Source organism: Archocentrus centrarchus, chromosome 16 (genome assembly GCF_007364275.1).
Source record: "Archocentrus centrarchus isolate MPI-CPG fArcCen1 chromosome 16, fArcCen1, whole genome shotgun sequence".
Classification (NCBI taxonomy): Eukaryota; Metazoa; Chordata; class Actinopteri; order Cichliformes; family Cichlidae; genus Archocentrus; species Archocentrus centrarchus.
The window spans coordinates 18,387,207-18,406,921 of record NC_044361.1 but is presented as its reverse complement, the minus strand read 5'-3'; the positions used below and the strand labels follow the sequence as shown (position 1 = coordinate 18,406,921).

Genomic DNA, 19,715 nt, shown 5'->3' with positions numbered 1-19,715 from the left:
ACTGGAATTGTAAATGTAGCTGGCTTTAATTCTACACACACTTAACACATCAGCCACTGAGTGCATGTGTGTCTAATAATGAAAAACAACTGGACTGGTGGAGCAACGAATCCAAATTTATGGTTCAAATCACAGTCAGTATGTATGGAGGAGGTCAGGAGAGAGGTACAACACTGGGTGTCCACAGCCATCTGTAAAACACAGTGGAGGGTCTGTCATGGTTCATGCCACATTTCAGCCAATGATGCTGATGATCTTGTTAAAATTGATGAAATTTTTGATCCACCATGCAGTGCCATCTGGAAAGCACCATCAGGTGTTGAAAAATAAATGTTGTCATACCAAATACTGACCTTCAACCTCTGTTATTGGCATTTATATTAGCGCATTTCAGCAAACTATAAAGAAATTGGAGATGTCTCAAGACCTTTGCACAGTATTGTATATTTACATTTTTTGTCTCATTCATAATAACTGGAATCCCAGCAGATGTTTGTTATAGATTACAGATATTATAAGATTCTGTCCTTCCTTATTAGTAAGAACTCATTTATTTAGGGATTAAACTTTCACAGTGTTTGCAAGAGCCAGAAGAAAGCCACACATGTGGGTAATTTAATCTGAAGGGTGTGCCATTTATAAAAATGTGGTTTAAATGTAACCACACCTTCACTGATTCAGGAAGCTTGATTTACATTGAGTATATCAGTTTTTGTATACATTGCTGAAATATGTTCACATTTTTCTCCTTTTCTATATTTTGATAGTGGCAGTTGTTAGAGGGAAATAAATGTTTTGTCTTGGCAAAGGAAATTTCCAGACTGCACTTAAATGGTGACAGGATGCCCTTAGCCTCAGCCTGCAGAGACAAAATTCTCCTACCTGGTGTAAGTCTGTGACTATAATTAACAGAGAACGAAGATAGACAAAGAAGACTACAGAGCAAGTATCTGTGAAACCAAAGCAACCCACCCCCACCCCCTACACACACACACACACACACACACACACAGCAACACACAGTAAGGCAAAATTTATTAGATGCTTTCTGTTTCATGTAATGATGGTGCTTGATGTGGGTGGAACTATTTCACTAGACACACACACACACACACACACACACACACACACACACACACACACACACACACACACACACACACACACACACACACACACACAAACACTTTTTGGCACAACAGTTTTAACTGCAGACGGCAGACATTCCGGTTGGGAACACTTCAACACCTGTTAGGAAGATGCTGCTCGTGCTTGGGCTCCTCTTTCTCCTCGTCACTCCAGGTATACAAGTTAACAGCAGACTGCTCAAACTGTAGGTCAAAGGTTATGGGATTTTTATGCACAGACAGGATGAAAGTCGAGTGAATCTGACAATACATGTAGTCAAATATGATGAAAAACATACCAGTATGTGGTGATGAGTCTATCAGTCATTGCCTTTTCGACCTCATGCTGTTGTTTCCAGAAGTTTGTAAATCTGTTTTTCTTTATCTCTGTCTACAAAGTCATGGAGAATAAGAGAAGTTTGTCATAAGGTTGGGTGGCTCTGCTGCTGAAGGACATGCTGTAAATATCAGCGCTTATTCTGCACTGATTTGTCTTGATTAATAATTTACTAGTTTCAGAGGTTTAACTCTGATGTCCTTCATTTAATTCCCACAGCAGGTTTATGGATTTATACTGGAGCAGGATTAACATTTATTTGAAGATTTAAAACTTCACATAGTTGATCTGTCTGTCTAAATGTTGTGTTTGTGTTCCTCATCTATGTAGGCTAAATATGATCTTATTTTAGACTAATGGCCAACTAAAACCATCTTTAATACATCAAACATTTACCAGGTGGTCAAAAATGTGTGAAAGCATCAGGACTTAGATGACTTACATGTGAATAAGAATGAAGAGAAACACCCTCAATCCTGAATTAAATTCTGTTGAGTTATCAGGTTTTGTTTGATTAGTTTTGGTGTACTGCATTTATTAAACTTTGGAGTTTCCTCGAAAGTCTGATGACTAACGACCAGAACAATGACTGTGTGCAGTCACCCTTTCAATCATCTGACACTTATGTGTTGAGAGTAGTTGTTTCATTAAGGTTTCCAATTTTCTCCCTTTCCATAAACACTTAATAGATCTAAAACATCAAAAGGTTTGGATTTCCATCTTTTTTAAAAAAAAAAAAAAAAATCTAAATTCAGCCTTACATTGATACTTGATTGCCATTCACAACAATACCTGATTGACACAAAATTACACAAGTCCCCCAACCAGCTTCTGAGACTTCAAACCACATTCTAGTTTATATATTTTTTTGAATCTGCCTTTGCATCATGTTTGTTTTTCTTCTTGCAGTGCTGCCACTGAAGTGCTATATGTGCAGCTCATCTGCCACCAATGATGAGTGCAACAAGAATATTCAGGAGTGTCGAGCACCTCATGACACATGCATGACCATCATAGACACTTCGGGTAAACGACTTTAGTAGTCAGCATTTATATAAAATGGCTTTTGAATCTATTTCTCTACAGTTTCTTTGTGGTAGAGGAATTTTTATGAAAGGCACTTTTACACACTACGCTACGAAGGAGTATTAGGGCCACATTGAGTAAAAAAATAAATAGTGCATTTTGAGAATAAAGTCAAAATTTCGAGAAAAAAGTCGAAATAATTTTTCGAGAAAAAAGTCGAAGTCATCATTTCAAGTCCAAAAGCGGCCACAGCAGCTATTCCCTCTACAAAATGCCTTGGCTAGATGAAACAACTTATCAGCTGTCTTAGGGGCTCGACACACGGTGAGGGACGTCGCTCCCTCTCCATTCATTTCCTATGGAACACCGTGTTGTCGAGCCCCTTATTGTGTCCTGTGATTCTGCACATCCTCTCTGTACTACACGAAGGTGCAGTCATCGAAATCCTTGCGCATCTGACCACTGCCAGTTTGTGTGTTTTCCTCCTGAGCCGATGTTGCTTTCTGCACCATCTCTTTAACATCCTCATAGTCATCACTACATCGTGTTTGTGTACTAAAAGAGAAATAAGTTCCCTGTTACTAAAACTGATTCTAAAGTATAGTTTTCACTAACTCATAATACAAGACATTCTGGAGGTTATAGCAGACGTGGCGTGGCAGATGTTGACTTGAAACGTCTTAATAAATCTGCACATTTTGACTTTTTTTCTCTAAATTTTGACTTTATTCTTGAAATAGTATTTTAACTTTTTTCTCGAAATTTCGACTTTTTCTCAAAATTTTGACTTTATTCTTGAACGGAATTTCAACTTTTTTTGACTTTATTCTCAAAATAGAATTTCGACTTTTTCTTCTCAAAATTTTGACTTTATTCTTGAAATAGAATTTCAACTTTTTTTTTCGAAATAGAATTTCAACTTTTTCTCAAAATGCATTTTTCTCAAAGTGGCCCTAATACTCCGTCGTACTATGCTCAGTTCTTAATGTAGAAAATTTAACTCTAGATCCCTGCTGTGTGTGTGTGTGTGTGTGTGTGTGTGCGCGCGTTGCTCAGGTGCCTCGAAAGCTATAGCGAAGCATTGTGCCAGCCAGGCCACATGCAGAGGAGCTGCTTCCACCGCCTCAGTCGACTCAAACGGAAACGGAAACACCATCAGGTGCTGTAGCAACACTGACTTCTGTAACTTGAGTGGAGCCGACTCCATTAACAGAAACACCGAGCTGCTGCTCCTGACTGTCGGTGTTGCACTACTGCTGTCACGCTGAGGTCAGTGGGATGTACAACTGTACAACCTACACTGCTGCACTCCGCTCTATCTGTAATGTTATGCATTTGCAAAAACTGTTTATATTTCAGACTGTGTTTAACAAAAAACTAACATTTACTGTATACACCACATGCATGATTAGATATTCCTATATTTATAATACTGACAGACAGAGCTAATTGTTGCACATCAAAGCTCTTTCTATGCTACGTTATGGCTCTAACTCTTTGCTCTGGCTCAGAAATGGACTTCAGTGTTTGACTCCACAACAAGTAAAGGCAGTATGTTTATATTAGCTTATCTGACAGAAATGCACTGTCCTTTTTAACTGTAAGAAAGTCTGACTCTCTTCTTTATAGTTCTACATCTCATCAGACACCATGAGGCAACTAAGTACAATGTAAACATGAAGACATACTCTCAGTGTTCTGTATACGAGCATTAGGTACACTTTGATCGTGCTTTAATCCCTTATGAATTAAAAGCAGCATTTATCCATACATCACTTTTCTTAACTGCTTGTCTCAGTCAGAGTCACGGGAGTGGATGGGCGGGTTGATGAGACAGGTGTGCCAGAGCCTATCACATCTGTCACAGGGTGAGAGGCGAGATACACCCTGTACAGGTCACATTCATTTATCTCACCTAAAAGTAGCTGGCATAGGAACCGCGTCCTTTGAGCACTTTAATAAAGTTTTACTTCAAGTTCTGAATGCTCTTAAAAAAAATCTACACCAACATTACCTTGAAATTATAAATATTAATCCTAACAGGCAATCACTTTAAATAAATCACAATCAATTACAATGGAGACAGACTCATTTCATTTCATAATTATTTTTATTCCATTGCTTTTTTCCCCCTCCTATTTGACAAGATGGCTTATTCAGCCCAGAAGACAAAATAAATACCAGTGTTTACTAGTACGACTTTTGTACAATTCACCAGTGATACACACCAGTATAGCTTACAATATACCAACATGAGCAGATTTACACAACAACAAGGAAATAAAATAGATTGTTTGTTGTTTTTTCTATGTTTTACATTTCTTTTATCTCTATAACACCCAGATCGATTGATCTGATAGTTTCATTGCTGGCGAAACATGGAAGTCACATCTGGGTAAAACAGGATTTAAAAATTAAAAATTAAAAAAAAAGACTTTAGGATGTGTTATTTTGGTGCTGTGCAAATATGCTCTTCTCTATAAACAGTATATCATGCTATATAAACCGGTACAGTCACCAGTATATTTCATATAGCAGTATGTCATAGTCCATGTGGGGTCAATATCAACAAAGACAAATGTGGTTGCTGCATTGTCATTTCAGTGTTTTGTGTCTGAGAAACAAGTTCCAGTCATGTGGCTCCACATTTCATGTGTGCTTGTTTCCCTGGGGACTATTATTAGGTGGTGGTTGTGGTGACAGAGAGTGGGAGTCAACGTGTGCACAAAGGTGATGTGAGGTTTGTTCACGTGACCAGGAAATATAGTTTTAGTGTCACTAGTGAGTGATTGGACAGTTAATCTAGTCTTATATTATGAACATATGGAGCACACTGGGAATATATGTGAGGAGAGAAAAAAGAAAAGGAGACGCTGTCCTCACAGAAACAGATGAATGCTCAGTGACCAGTCTGAGACATGTCACCCTCTTCTTCCTCACGGACCAATCGCAAGCATCCTGCTACTCATGCTGAACCCATTTTCTTTTCATTTTTTTGCACATCAGTCATTGCTGGGATTGAAAATCTGTTTTGCAGTTCAAAGTTTCAAACTGTTTTCACTACAGAGGAAGAAGATTGCTCAAAACAACACAAAAAACATGGAGCCAGTCAATAAAAAGTGTAGACTAAAGTGAGTGCGAGTAGGGAGGATCCTGTCTGTGTTGTTTACCCAGACAGAGCTGGAGTCTTCACATTTGGAGTCTTTAAAACCGGCTCAGAGAGGAGCTGAGGAAGACTGCGGGAAGAGGGGAGCAGTGAAGGTGAAAGGAAGGAAAAGTGAGTGAAAGGGGAGGAGAATGTTTTCTTTCTCCAGGCAGTGGAGTGGTATCAGACTGTCCTCGAGGTTCATTCTGCTTTTTTTTTTTTTAAGTTCCTGCCTCTGTCTCCTCCTCTGCAGTTTAAGTCTATAAATAAAACACTGTGAGACAGAGAAAAGAGAGGAAGAGAGAAAGGAGCGAGGAGGAGGCATGAAGAGCAGGAGAAAACCAAACCAAGACTGTCGTTACTGTGAATTCTCTTGTTGGAACGTCCACCCAAAGCACCAGAAACATCTGATTTGATCTGCCTGGTGTAAAGATATTTCACTGGAGAAAGGCGCTCCAAACCAGGAATCGAAACGTCAACAAACTGAAGCGGCTGACGTCGAAGATCCCACCGTGAAGTTTCATGCAGATATGTTGCAGATCAGCCGCCATCCCATCACGTTCCAATCCACCTGATCTTACCAGCTTTCATGATAGTTTTGAAGCCATTTAAACCTCTGACCTCAGGGATCCGGCTCACCTCAGATCCAGATTTCCAGCCTAAAAATCACGAGTATATTATTTTCATCCTCTGCGTTTCCTCCTCTCATCATTGTATTCCAGTCCGAAGAGAGTGAAGCTGCCAAGTCCCTGATTCAGGAAGTGTTTTTGCTCTATTCGTGTGTAAAGAAAGTCACAGTGGTGGAGATTGTAATCCCAGATGAACTAATTACCTCGACTATAGCGGGATTAAAAAAAAATCTAACGATTCATCGTGGACCATTATCAGATGATCAGAGCCACTGTTCTCGCTGTCGATTTGTAAAGCAGCTACCTCCATCAACTCTCACACATCGGGACTGACGTCTTCAATCCAGGAGTCTTTAGAAACAATAATGATGCCATCTCTCCTGTTGGTCAGTTTAGACCATATGGGGCTAGTGTGGACGGGACTGGGCCATCATCTTGAGTCGGGATTGGTCAATGACATCCAGCAGGTTCTTGGCATCAACAGCAAGAGCGTGAGCTGCCGTCAACATCTGCTTCTTGTAGTCCTGCTGGAGACTAGGAGCACAAAATATATACAAGGTCAGATTTTTACTAGTTAGTCCAATATTAAAGATTATATATGCAGAAATATGGCAGCATCAAGAAAGTCAGCATGACACACAGAAAAGGACATATACATACAGTACCAGTTAAAAGTTTGGAAATGCTCATCCATTCATCTGAAACTTTTGACTGGTACTGTATATTCAACTGCCTGTTAAAGCAAATATCTAATCAGCCAATCACATGGCAGTAATGAAATGCATTTAGGCTGAGCATCAGGCCAGACTCAAATAATCACTGGTTACAACCAACACTGAACCTTGAAGCAGATGGGCTTCAGTAGCAGAAGACCACACTTTGCCTGGTCTGATGAGTCTCGATTTCTGCTGCAGCCTTCGGATGGTAGTGTCAACATGAAGCATGGGTCCATCCTGCCATGTATCCACTGTTCAGGCACTTTTTGTTTGTGCACTTTAAGGCCATTAGTACCAACGGAGCATTATTTAAACACCACAGACCACCCGAGTATTGTTGCTGACCATGTCCATCCCTTTATGACCACTGTGTACTGATCTTCTGATGGCTGCTTCCAGCAGGATAAGGCATCATGCCACAAAGCTCAAATCATCTCAAACTGGTTTCTTGAACATGACAATGAGTTCGCTGTACTTAAATGACCTCCAGAGTCACCAGGTCTCAATCTGACAGAGCACCTTTTGGGATGTGGTGGAACGGGGAGATTTGCATCATGGACGTCCAGCCCAAAGATCTGCAGCAACTGTGTGACGCTATCATGTCAGTACAGACAAAAATCTCTGAGGAATGTTTCCAGCACCTTGTTGAATCTGTGCCACGAAGACTAAAGACAAAAGAGGGTCCAACCTGGTACTAGCAAAGTATACTTAATAAAGTGTCCGACGAGTATATATTCTGATGCTTTTAGCATGTGCACCTACCTGGTCATCACATATTGTTGGGCTAACTTCATCTTTGCAATCAGTTCTGCCAAGTCAGAGTTCAACAGCTTCTGTGCCATCTCGATCTGGTGAAGACAACAGTAACCGTATAAAATAAGACGCAAACTGGAGCAGCTGTAGGATCAAATAATTCTTGAAAGATGTTTAATAACAATGAGCAAGTTTGCTGTTGGTAAAAGCTGTTTCTACCTCTCTGTGTGTACTGGCTGGAAGTTGAGGTAGAGTCTCATCTACTGTGGCCAATAATGTCCTCAATGCCAGACCCACATCCTGAAACACACACACACACACACACACACACACACACACCACACACACACACACACACACACACACACACACACACACACACACACACACACACACATTAGTTTTCAGAACAGGACAACTTATATGTGGGATCAATAATTCATATGGCGAGTTTCAAATTGATTAATGTCTGAAATTTCTCATAGAAAAGACAGACGTGACACAAAGTGTTATATTTCAGTCTGTTAGTCCAATCAGAGATTATATCTGCCAGCTCCCTGGCACAGAGTCTGTGTAATGTCCTGTTATATGTGAGAGCAGGTGAATTCACAGCACAGTCCTGCTTAACTTGCACACAGTTCCCTCTCGTACCACACAGAGTATTTCCAGTAATCCGAATGCATGTGACTCCTGTTTTGTGTTTGCTGTCTGTGAGGAGGGGAAACTGCGGACAATGTCCTGACCTGATTCTCCCAACACCATCCACTCTATGTGTGAAAACACTCATGTGCATATCTCTAAGAATGGAGCTTGGAGATATGCATTATTTGTTCTAACCTGGTTAGAGTTGGTAAAATATTCTGTCAAAGCTGTTTATATGCTGAGAGTACAAGGTTAGTAACATGAGTAAACACTTTGCAATAAGCAATAAGGGGCGTTTCCCCTGTTCTTCCCATTTTGCCAACATGTAAAAACTCTTTGGAGAAATAAAATTAAATGCATCTTTGTCAAAAGGACTCACAGGAAAACTAATTATTAAACTCTGGTGGTTAAAAGCTGGTTAGGCTCTCTGCAGAGTAAGGTTAATATATGAAGCACAAATTATTCATGAAGGAGAGAATGACGTGCCAAAATTCTACCCCTAGAAAGCTGTACAGGGCAATTAAATTCAAAGTGTGTCACAGTGGTCAAGGACATAATGACTATTAAACTTCAAAGAGCTGCTTTGATCTACTGTGCTGAATTTTTAGCTCAATGTTTGTAGCTCCGTTTCTGGGAAATAAAACCTGCCACTTGTGCCTCTGTTACCTTGACCATGGGCACGTATTCCTCGGGTGGAGCTGGCTGGATCTTGCTTGACATTTCAATCACAGCTTTGACCAATCCTGTCACGTTCTCGTAGACTTTGTCATTCGAGCGATCCAGATTGGCGGTGGGAGGCGGGCTTATCTCCTGAGGCTGTAGCTAAACCATGAGAAGACAGAAAGCGATGAGTGAGAGGCTCTCCGAGTGAACGCATACCTGGGAGAGAAGTGTGAAGACTGATGACAAAAACCAGCTGAGACAATGTGGATGAAAACAAAACAGTTACCTTCAGAAATCCTGCTAGATTATAAGATGTACATCCTGCTTACACCCTAGCTATATCTAATGGTCCAAACTAAAATAATAAGTAGATTAATGAATAAGTGAGTAAATTAATATATATAGATTATTTGTACCTATGACAGGTTTCAACTATACATAAGGGCTTTAGTAGACATCCTAATCCCTAACAATCCAATCTCATTGTACATCCTGTATAATGACAATAAAGGCATTCTATTCTAAGTGAAAGATCCCTGGTGTAATTCCAGGAAAAGACTCAAATCCCTTTGGGGTTGTGTCAGAAAGGGCAGCCAGCATACAAACTCTGTCAAATCAAGCTACCCCAACCACTGGAAAATAAGGAAACGGCTGAAAGTAGCTCCTTCTAGTAGACAGACATCTAAAGGTAGAGGTCTGCTCTGGCCACTAGATGGCAGTGTCACACAGGCATAACCTGTGCTGTAAATGCATCAATGCACAATTGTAATTAAATACAGAAGGCAGAGGGAGTCACACCTTCCTGGACCTGCTGTAAAAAATGATGATCATCATCAGGCATTGAAATAAAGCACTCTCTCTTTCCTGCCTTTCCATTTTCTTCACCATCTCCCTCGCTCACTGAAATCGCCTGACCACTAACTGCAGGTATACGTACACATTTTGAATGCAGAGACTTTCTCTCGCCTACATTAGCGCGCGCACGTCTAAACTCTAATCCTCTTTGCCTGGTTGCAATTTCACTTCATTTTGTGCATTTTTCTCTGGCTCTCCTTTCACGCCCTCGCCTCTCCAGTCCTCACTGTGTTCTGAGTAATCAGTAAGTCACCACCTACAGTGAAAACAATACACTGGGCACACAATGGCTTACTGCGACCACTTGAAGTGTTTATCTAGAACAAATATGACCCTCTCTTACGAAGATGAGGGAAAAAAAATGAATAAATCTTATAAAAGAGCAACAGAAGACTCAGTTGTCTACTAATTACACAGAGAACCATATAATTAGCACTTAAGTAAATCAAAAATATCTATAACAATCAAAAACACTTAGATCTGAATGTTAAAGGAGAAAAAAAACAACAAACAGGGAAACAGACTGCGATCTACACAACGAGGAGAAGAGCAGGGATGAAATACAAGTGATTTGATGTTAATGCGACTACAGAATGTGATTCGTTGGACAAAGAAAACCAAAGGACTGATAGAGGAGAAGGACCACATACGGAAGAGGAGACAAGACGCACAGTAAACACACACCAACAGTGTGCTGCTTACCCGCCACGGCTGGGGGTCAACAGTAAGGCAGAGTGCAGTAGGAGGAGGGGAGGGAAGAGACGGAGCAGTCAAAGAAAAGAAGATAAAAAAAAGGTAAATATTAATGCTCGAAGCATTCAAAACATGCAATGTGTCAACTTGTAAATGTATCCCTGCATGAGCTGCTGTTTGAGGATTTCATTCCTTGTGTATTTCTGCATGTGTGCATTCATGTACATCACTCACTCTTTGCGCACGTGTGTGTGTGTGTGTGTGTATACCTTGACTCCGTCATTGTAACTGTCTCCAGTGTTTAGACAGGCCAGGCTGCCTACTTGGCTCTGGGCGCCGGGTCGAGGGGGTTTCTTTGGCGGGGCCACATGCTCTGCAGGAAACAACATACGACAACATGTAAAGTACAAAATCTTTCCACTCACAATTTTATTCCTACTTTGGTTTCTTAGCAGCTCTCAATGAGCATTCAGATTATAATTAGCTCTAGTATAATTTTGCTTAAATTCAACCACAAATAGTTTTAACTATGAAACTTAAATATGTATCACAGCATAAGCCTATATGAAACTAAAGATGCTTCTGTTTTCTCTGTGCTCTGCAGCGTACTGACATAGGTTGGTTAGCTCACTAGCAGGCCAACAGATTCACAGCCGGATCTGCCTTATTGTGACCACAGACTGTAAACTCTGCAGAGAGACGCTGACCCCAGAAAGGCCGGAGGTACACAGCGTCCTACACTGAGAGGGAATAACAGAGCTGTGTAATGGTATATGTGTGAACTACATATCTTGGGAGAAAAAGAAGACGGCATATAACAATAGTGGTTGCGTTGCTGTAATTATGGAGGGCTGAGGGCCCATCTATTACCTGGTTTGCCAACGGGCTGGTAAATGTGCTGGTTTCCTGTCTGCGCAAACAAACAAACAAACACACAAAACAAAGCATTGGGTTAGCGACTGCACAGATGCAGACATAATCAAAAGCTTTGCAGGGAATTAGAACTTCACAGCTTAAAACCACCAGCAGCCTCTGCACAGGATCCAATTTATTTTCTTGTCATTGCGACACCGAGCCGCCGTTTGCACACAGCAAGTTCACGGTCGTCTGCAGTGGAGGAGCTGCGCCTGTTTTTTAGTGCTGTGTGGTCCAGCGTTGGTTTACTTAAGGTAACTAAAATATTCTGCCTGACAGCACAGGGGTGACAAAAGAAAGTGTTTCTTTTGTTAGAACTAGCATTTAAAAAGTGGTGGGAAAAAAAAAAAATCCTACAGCGTGTCTATATGATCTGATGCTTGTGAGAAGAAAATACCAGGAATGTTACATATTTAAATGTATTGTATCCTTGTTTTCTGTGTGTGAGAAAACAGCACAGAGGGATTTAAAAGCCATGGTGCCATCAGAGTGTTGTGGTCTGACAACCACCAACACCCAAAAATACTTCACTATAGCAATTTACTCACACACACACACACACACACACACACGCACGCATGTACGCACGCACACAAAAACTAGGGAGATTTTCCCACCACAAACCACAACCATTCAATGGGAGGAGGAGGACAAGCAGAGAAATGAATTACAGAGACGGAAATATCTAACTCAAGGCAACTTCAGACTGCTGCAACAACTTCTGCTGGCATCAAGGAAATAACAACAAGCAACTCAGTGTCCAGCTTCTGATACTCCAGGTTTGGGATACAGTTACACACACACACACAACTCCCCCCAGCTCTGATATATTACATATTACAACAGGGAGAAAGGGGTGAAGGTAGATGCACACACCATATGAGTATCTGTTTGTTCTGCTAAGTGTGCAAGTGTCGCTGTGCTGATGTTAGAACCAAAGGGCTGCCAACTGTGCCCAGCTCTAGCATCTTTTAACAGTAAAGATGTTTTTCACACTGTTAAAGTGTGTAATTACAGATGGACAGTCACGGGAAGACACCAGGAAATGAGACCACCAGACAGGGGACAGAAAGATTTTTTTTAAAAAGCCATGTTCTTTTTTTTTGCAACACTCTCCCATTAATATCCAGCGATGCTGTGAGAAACCACTGACCCCACATTGCTGACTTTACCCTCAACAGGTCACTTCCTGTCCCCTGAATCAGTCCCCTCAGCTGGAAAGAAAACAAACACATGCCGAAGCCAACTGCAGTGAGTCCGACCATAACACGGACTTCCATCAACACTCGTCTTTATCAGACATCCTCCGTGCTTGAAAACACAAACACTTGAGGAAAATCACTTCCCTTTTATAATGTGGCGGGGGCAGCAAATTAGACACGATTTGGACAGTGAATGTTTAGAAAGAAGCTCAGTGGCAAACAATGCAGGACAGTTCAACTCTTAACTCCTCCAAATGTCCCTGTTGAGTTATTGTCCTGCTGTGAATGCAGACAACGCTAATGACAAACATGAAAAAGGGAAACAAGCTCACCGGTGGCTGGAGTCCACCATCTTCTCTGTCCAGACTGCCTCTTGAACTTCTTGTGTCGGGTTTCTAAATAATCACAAATAATCATGCATGAGATCTCCCTATATTAATATATATGTAGAGTCCATATACATATAGTAGTATGAACATTTTCAAATAATCCAGATGGTTCAGGAAAAAAAAAAAATGAATGACTGAGCTGTGGCAGAAAAAAACACAACTATCCAAACACAAAACCTCAAATGAAAACTGGAACACAACATACAAAGCTGTAGGATCCAAAAGGCCAGGGCTCTTTGGACCCTGCACACAAAGTTTTTACAACTTGAGAACAAATGTTTCTATTGGTGCTGCCATGCAAGCCAAAATAAAACCACACACAAAGGCCTCTACACACACAAAATAACCACAACATCCCACCCACTGCCCTTTTTCCACACACACACACACACACACACACACACACCCATCCATTCATACCAGTTTTCCAAGGCAGGACTTGAAGACCAGCATCGCCACCGAATTCATCAAAGTTGCCCGATGAATCGTTTCTGTGAGGTGTTTCGTCTCTGCTGTTATCTTGTGATCTTACAGTATCTCGCACTGTAGCCTCTGTTACGGTCTGAATGCCTCCCTGTCTGCTTTGTCTGTATCCTTGTCAGTGCCAGGAGTTTCATCAAGAGAAGATTTCAGATTCAACTCCAGCTTCCTGCCTCCAGCACTCTTATGTGCGACGGTGACGCACAGAGAGAGGGAAGGAGAGGAGGAGGGAAGAAACACGCTGCCAACGAGCTGTCAGTACGCGAGCATGTCTACCCTTCTTTCCCAAACCCTTCTGCCTTTCTCCTCCCTTTCTTTCCCACCCCTTTCTTGTCTCTCTCTCAACACACACACACACACACACACACACACGCACTCACATGCACACACAGAAACACACACAAACTTACTTCATACTTCATCTTTTCAGTAATCGTGTGTGTTGTCAGCTAGTGGTTGTGGGTCAAAGACAGACTGTGGACTGGACTGTCAGATTCTGTAAGCCTATCATTAGCCTGGAATTCACACAGGCCACACCTGCCTACAAACTCACTCTCTCTCTCACACACACGCACACACACACAAACATGCACCATAAATGTCTTGAGCAAAAAAAAAAAAAAAAAAAAAAACCCAGACAGCTCCTTCAATCAGTGTTCACAGAAAAATGCATGCTACATAAAACAGCCCTCTTGCCAACCTCTTCTTGTCATATCAGAAAGAACACAGTAGATTTCTCAGATGGCATCAAACCCTGCGCTCACTCATCCTTGTCTGGAAACTAGCTACCAATCACTAACAGTCGGAGGAGACACGGCCAACATTTTCCTGTTGGCAAATCCCAAAACAGAAGTGAAGTGCGGGAAGTAAAAAGTTTTTTTTTCTTTTGAGTGTGGAAAGGCACAGACATTATGGTCCATATAGTTAATCCATATAAGCATATGCTGCTCGTTAATGAGACTTATGTGTTGTTTTCACTATAAAGGGTTGCGTATCCTGTGCAAGCAGATAAACTGTAGTTCATCTCCATTTGGATGTTATTGCAGGGCCGAGGCTTCAACAGCAGTGTATTAAGGAGGAACGTAAAGTTGATGGATACACAATACTGCACAGTGCTGTGCAAAAGTCTCGAGCCGCCTCTCATTTCTTTATATTTTGGTAAGAAAATAGGTGAAAACAGAGTTTGTACAGTTCTATTGAGCTTGAAAGTCAATATTTGGTATGACCACCTTTACTCTTTAACACAGCCTGAACTCAGTGAGGTAGCTTTCTTGTCATTTCTTTAAGCAGTCTTCAGGAATAGTTCTCCAGGCTTCTTGAAGGACATTCAAAGCTCTTCCTTGGATTATTGGCTGCTTTTTTTTTCTGTTCTCTGTCAAGATGATCCCACGCTGCTTCAACAGTCTCGAGGTCGGGGCTCTGGGGAGGCCAATCCATGACCGATAGTGTTTCACTGTGTTTTTCTATCCAGGTACGTTTTTACTGCATTAGCAGTGTGTTTGGGATCATTGTCATACTGAAAAATGAAGCTGTTGCCGATAAGACGCTTCCCAGATGGTAGCGCATGGTGGATCAAAATCTGATGGTACTTTTCTGAGTTCATAATTTCATCAGTTTTAATAATATCTCCAACACCACCGGCTCCAAATCATGACAGAGCCTCCACCATGTTTTAAGATGGCTATAGACACTCACTGTTGTATGTCTCTCTTGACCCCCTTTTGCACATATTGATGATGGTATGAGCCAAACATTTCAGTCTTTGCCAAGTTCTCTGTTATGTGTAGAGACACTGTTTCGTCTGTCGAGTTAGATGCCTTTTTTTGTACTCAAATCATTATTAGGTCAATGTTAAGTGGTTTAACAAACAAAGAAAACATTCCTCTGAAAATGGTCACGTACAAGGACTGGACAGAAAATGAGTGAAAAAGCAGCCAATGTTCAAGGAAAATCTTTGAAAGAACTTCAGAAAGCCAGGAGAACTATTGCTCAACAACACTAAGAATTACAGCTTAAGGACATAACTAAACATATATATAATATTATAATACTTAATTTTAAAACTCTTTTGAAGATGACACTAATGTTCATCGCCACACAGGACACCTCTAAAAATGTAGTTCTTGACTGATTCCTCCTCCAATCATCACTGCCTGCAGGACAAGAATCTGCAGAAGAAAACAACTCAAACTGCCGTGCTCTTAAAAATATAATCACTCTGAAACCACAAACATTATCCCATGAAAACACAGGCAAGCTATGCCTGAATGCAGACAAAAGGAGTTCAAATCTGACTACTTCTCGCTCATTTGTAACTCCTTGTGAACTTTTTTATGACATTGTGAGCAACACAAATCACATCTGGCAACTGATACTTTGAGTTCAAATTTTTCACACTTCCATGTGTAGGTGAAAAATCAAATTTTTTGGCTTTGCAGCATTTTTTTTTCGTGCTGTGTAAATGTTGTGAAAGTAGCGAAGATGTTTTCTTGTCAGTTTGATTTGTTTGTGTTTCTGTATTTCTTAAGCTGCACTGCGCTGAGCTCTCAGGGCCACAGTAAAAACCAATAATAAATAAATAAAGCAGAAAATCATAAAATTTTTTGGCACACTTCAGCACAATCAAATTAAATAAATTCAAGTATATTTATCTACACTGACACAATGATAAACCTAAAAATGAGTCCAAAATGAGTTGAATATAGAAGATGACAGCACGCAGAAAGTCACCAACTAAGCAGGATATCTTTGCCTTACAGTGAGCACCACGCACAACCTCACAAACAACCCAAAATAAATAAAGATCAAGAAGAACACATCAGACCTCCTAAAACGTAGCTGCTTTTCTTCTATTCTTTCAAAGAGGCATGTCCAGGACTACACAAATACAATCAGTCACAAGGCTGCTTAAATTTAACCAACCATCCAGAAGCAGGACTAAGCCAATCTGAAGTAAATGCACTGTAACGGCATCCATAGCGTGGGTGCGTCGGTTGTGCATAGGGATGTTGACCACTGTGTGTGCTGCGTGTGTGTGTGTTACCAGCAGCCTTTCCTCCTGTTCCAGCCACCTCTGATCCTCCTCCATCTGATGCTGTTGTATGATCAGCTGTTCCTCCATTAACAGGCACTGCTGGTCTACACACTGCTGCATGTCTACTGCCCTGTCCTGCACACACACACACACGCACGCACGCACGCACGTGCAACAAAATGACGAGCATAGCAAAACAGACATGCACACCAGCACGCAGACACACAGTCACAATCACAGGAGGAGAAACATGCACAGACACGGAGACAAACACACGTATACACCAGACTGATGAGAGGCTGAACTGAGATGGTGGACACACATACTGAAAATAACAGAGGTCTCAGTAGGATATTGAATTTAACCAGATTAGAAATCTATAAAATCTTAAAACCTTCTCTTTTAAATACATTTGCAGACTGGAGTTATTATGCAGGTTGAATTTTTCAGCGTCTTAACATTTTCATTTATTAGTTTTGGCAGTGTCACCTGTAAATTTTTTCTAATACTTTTTAAAAATGTGATGTCTTTGTTAGTCCTGCAGCTCTGAAAGTGACGGTTGGCCACTAATAGACATTCAGGTTGTCTAGGTAACCCTCTCAATTAATGGCATCCTGCCCTCTCATTGTTTGTCATTTTAATTGCTTGTGTCAAAGTTGGGAAAAGTTTATTTTGGGACCTGCCCACTTTTTTTTTTTTTTTAATTGAAGTTGCTCAATGTGAATGACTTTCTATGATCTCTGATTGCCATGTTTCACTTCCTGTGTGGAAGCAGCGCAACACTCAGTGAGCACAACCAGCAGCATCATCTTCACACCACAACTTACCTGTGTGTACATAAGTGTGTGAGATTGTGTATCTATCAGAGTAAAATTAGTCTCCTACCTCCATCACAGAGCCCCACAGCGCCATATCCTGTCCATGCGGCTGCGGAAGGTGCTGTGCGTGCGAGTGTGTGTGGACGTGGTGGCGGGGGTGTGTGTGTGCGTGGTGGGTGTCCAGCATCGTCGCCTGTGGGGGGTACAAGGCGCTGGGCACAGAGGGGAGGGTGTGAGGGCCTGGATAGCCTGTCATCTGACACCGGAGTGAAGACAGAGGCAAAGACACGAGGTTATGCGTAATGTTTTGATTCTGAAAAACCTGAAGACTTTTCTCTAAGAGCATTTATAGCGAAAGAGCTGATGCGTTAGTCTACATACCTGGTAGTGTCCAGGATGCTGGGGACTGGGGTAGAACCCTTCACTTGAGCGAGGACTGGGATAGCCAGGTCTACTTGGCTACAGAGACAGACAGAAAAAGAGAAAAACGGAAGAGAAAGAGGGAGGGAAAGGTCACCGAAAAGTATATTGAGATATAGGAAGACAGAGGGGGAAAAACATAAGTCCAGTTATAATGCTTGGTTATCGTTTACCTAAAGAAATATTAGACCACACTTCATTCAGACAATCAGCACACAAACGCCCCCCCAGGAGCTGTTTGTGTGGCCAGGTTAGCTGTCAATCAAAACAAGGAACACCCACTGGGCTGCAAGTACAGCAAGCTGTTAGTCGAACTGTCACAAACTACAGTGTTACAAACAACAACACCCATGGATTACTGCTAGAAAACTATGAGCTATTCTTTTGCTCACTGGTTAGATGTGATGCAGGTGTGTAAACAGAGAGTTACATGTTCACCAAGACCTCTCTTTCAAGCACTCTTACGAACTCATAAAAGTATTTACAGAAGCAGAAAAGACTGAAAGAAGTGCAAAATATTCCCAATAAGCATAATAAATGGGGTGTTTCCTGTCTTCTGCTGTGTGTTGTTGGTCAAAGGAACAAAGTTTAGTAGAGATCAGCAAGTCAAATACTGGATTTTATCCTATTCTTCCTCCCACTGGTAGTTTCAGCTAAAAACAGAAGTGCTTGGTGAACCCACAGTGTTGTTTCCTCTGCTGCTGGTTGAGATGAAGCTGTTGAAAGTTGATGAACTGCTTTCCCCTCTTACAATGACTGGAGACATTTTTTTTTTTTTCCATAATGATTTCAACTTCTCTGACACATTTAGCTAATTTCTAGCACGGCAGTGTTGTAACCTCTACCTTCCACAGTCTCTCATAGTAGCTTTCTCTGGACCACACCTCCGACAGCAAGATGAGACACAAAGACACACGAGGAGAGAGGGAGAATGCAAAGAAAGGCAAAGAGGGATGGAAGGAGACAAGGAAAGAAAAATTGGAGAAAATAGAAAGGAGGGGTGGGGGTGGGGGGTGGGACAAAGAGAAGCAGACAAGACAAAAACACTGAAGACGAGACAAAAACTGGCTTCAGATGTTCAGCCTGTCTGTGGACAGGCTCACACATGGGAGGACTCAGGGTTAATAAGAACAAAACTATATCTTGGAAGTTTAAATCTGCACCAAATAGATTCATTTTCCTTTGGCAGTCAGTCCACAGGGAGGGAGGTTTCCCTGGGAATACCCAAGATAAAAACAGAAAGATAAACACACAGGGACAGACAGACAGATGGAAGATTAATCAGATGGGATAATAAAGACAAACATTGGCTGATATTTGGAAAGGTTGTGGTGAATGACTGAATTTCATAATTAATGACCACATAAATAAAAAGGCTTTCGATGACCTGCACCACCTAGCATGAAAAACATAATAGCAGCAGGAGTTTAAAACATGCGCATGTGCTAATACTCTTCATCTCGGGGAAAATAAGCGGACGCACTTCTGACATTCACGCAACCTAAAGCTCCTGATCAGTGCAACCAGCTAAGAGGCTGCAATAATCCTGTTCAATGAGTTGCTTTGCATCTATCTAAGGTATGGCAATGTGATATTACCATAAATAAATAAACTGAAGTCACAGGTGCACGAGCAGAAAAAACAACCTTAGACTAAAAGTGTTTGAGGTAAATGTTACTACACAAAACTGCATGCAGCTGGTTTCTGGTTGTTCTGAAAAATGGAGCTAGGAACACCTGCAAAAGCAGCTGACCTTCATTTTTTAATTACCTTTTAGCATTTACAGATTCTCTATATGAGGTTCTGAACTTTAAGAATATCAAATAAAGACACAGAGATAAAAGCTTCTTTCAGCTGCTCCCTTATTCACA

General features: G+C 41.3%; 2 protein-coding genes across 6 annotated transcripts in view; one reads left to right on the top strand and one right to left on the bottom strand.

The window, feature by feature from the left end:
• Positions 1 to 1,259: 1,259 nt before the first annotated feature.
• Positions 1,260 to 3,758, top strand: LOC115793763 (urinary protein 2-like). Its single transcript, XM_030748856.1, has 3 exons — positions 1,260 to 1,302; positions 2,374 to 2,490; positions 3,547 to 3,758. The coding sequence occupies exons 1-3, from the start codon at positions 1,260 to 1,262 to the stop codon at positions 3,756 to 3,758; spliced, it is 372 nt and encodes a 123-aa protein (XP_030604716.1).
• An 832-nt stretch (positions 3,759 to 4,590) lies between these two features.
• LOC115794879 (focal adhesion kinase 1) overlaps positions 4,591 to 19,715 on the bottom strand; it is a 69,272-nt gene continuing 54,147 nt past the window's right edge. For 3 of the 5 annotated variants that reach the window (XM_030750567.1, XM_030750564.1, XM_030750565.1), the window contains 11 exons: positions 17,806 to 17,883; positions 17,492 to 17,680; positions 16,616 to 16,741; positions 13,036 to 13,098; positions 11,457 to 11,496; positions 10,856 to 10,959; positions 10,596 to 10,604; positions 9,042 to 9,197; positions 7,953 to 8,033; positions 7,743 to 7,828; positions 4,591 to 6,798 (listed from right to left, as the gene is read on the bottom strand). In XM_030750567.1, coding sequence (XP_030606427.1) covers positions 6,672 to 6,798; positions 7,743 to 7,828; positions 7,953 to 8,033; positions 9,042 to 9,197; positions 10,596 to 10,604; positions 10,856 to 10,959; positions 11,457 to 11,496; positions 13,036 to 13,098; positions 16,616 to 16,741; positions 17,492 to 17,680; positions 17,806 to 17,883 — 1,059 coding nt within the window. In that variant the 3' untranslated portion in view covers positions 4,591 to 6,671. The remainder of the gene's footprint in view (positions 6,799 to 7,742; positions 7,829 to 7,952; positions 8,034 to 9,041; positions 9,198 to 10,595; positions 10,605 to 10,855; positions 10,960 to 11,456; positions 11,497 to 13,035; positions 13,099 to 16,615; positions 16,742 to 17,491; positions 17,681 to 17,805; positions 17,884 to 19,715) is intronic. The other 2 variants (XM_030750568.1, XM_030750569.1) reach the window with 2 other exon arrangements.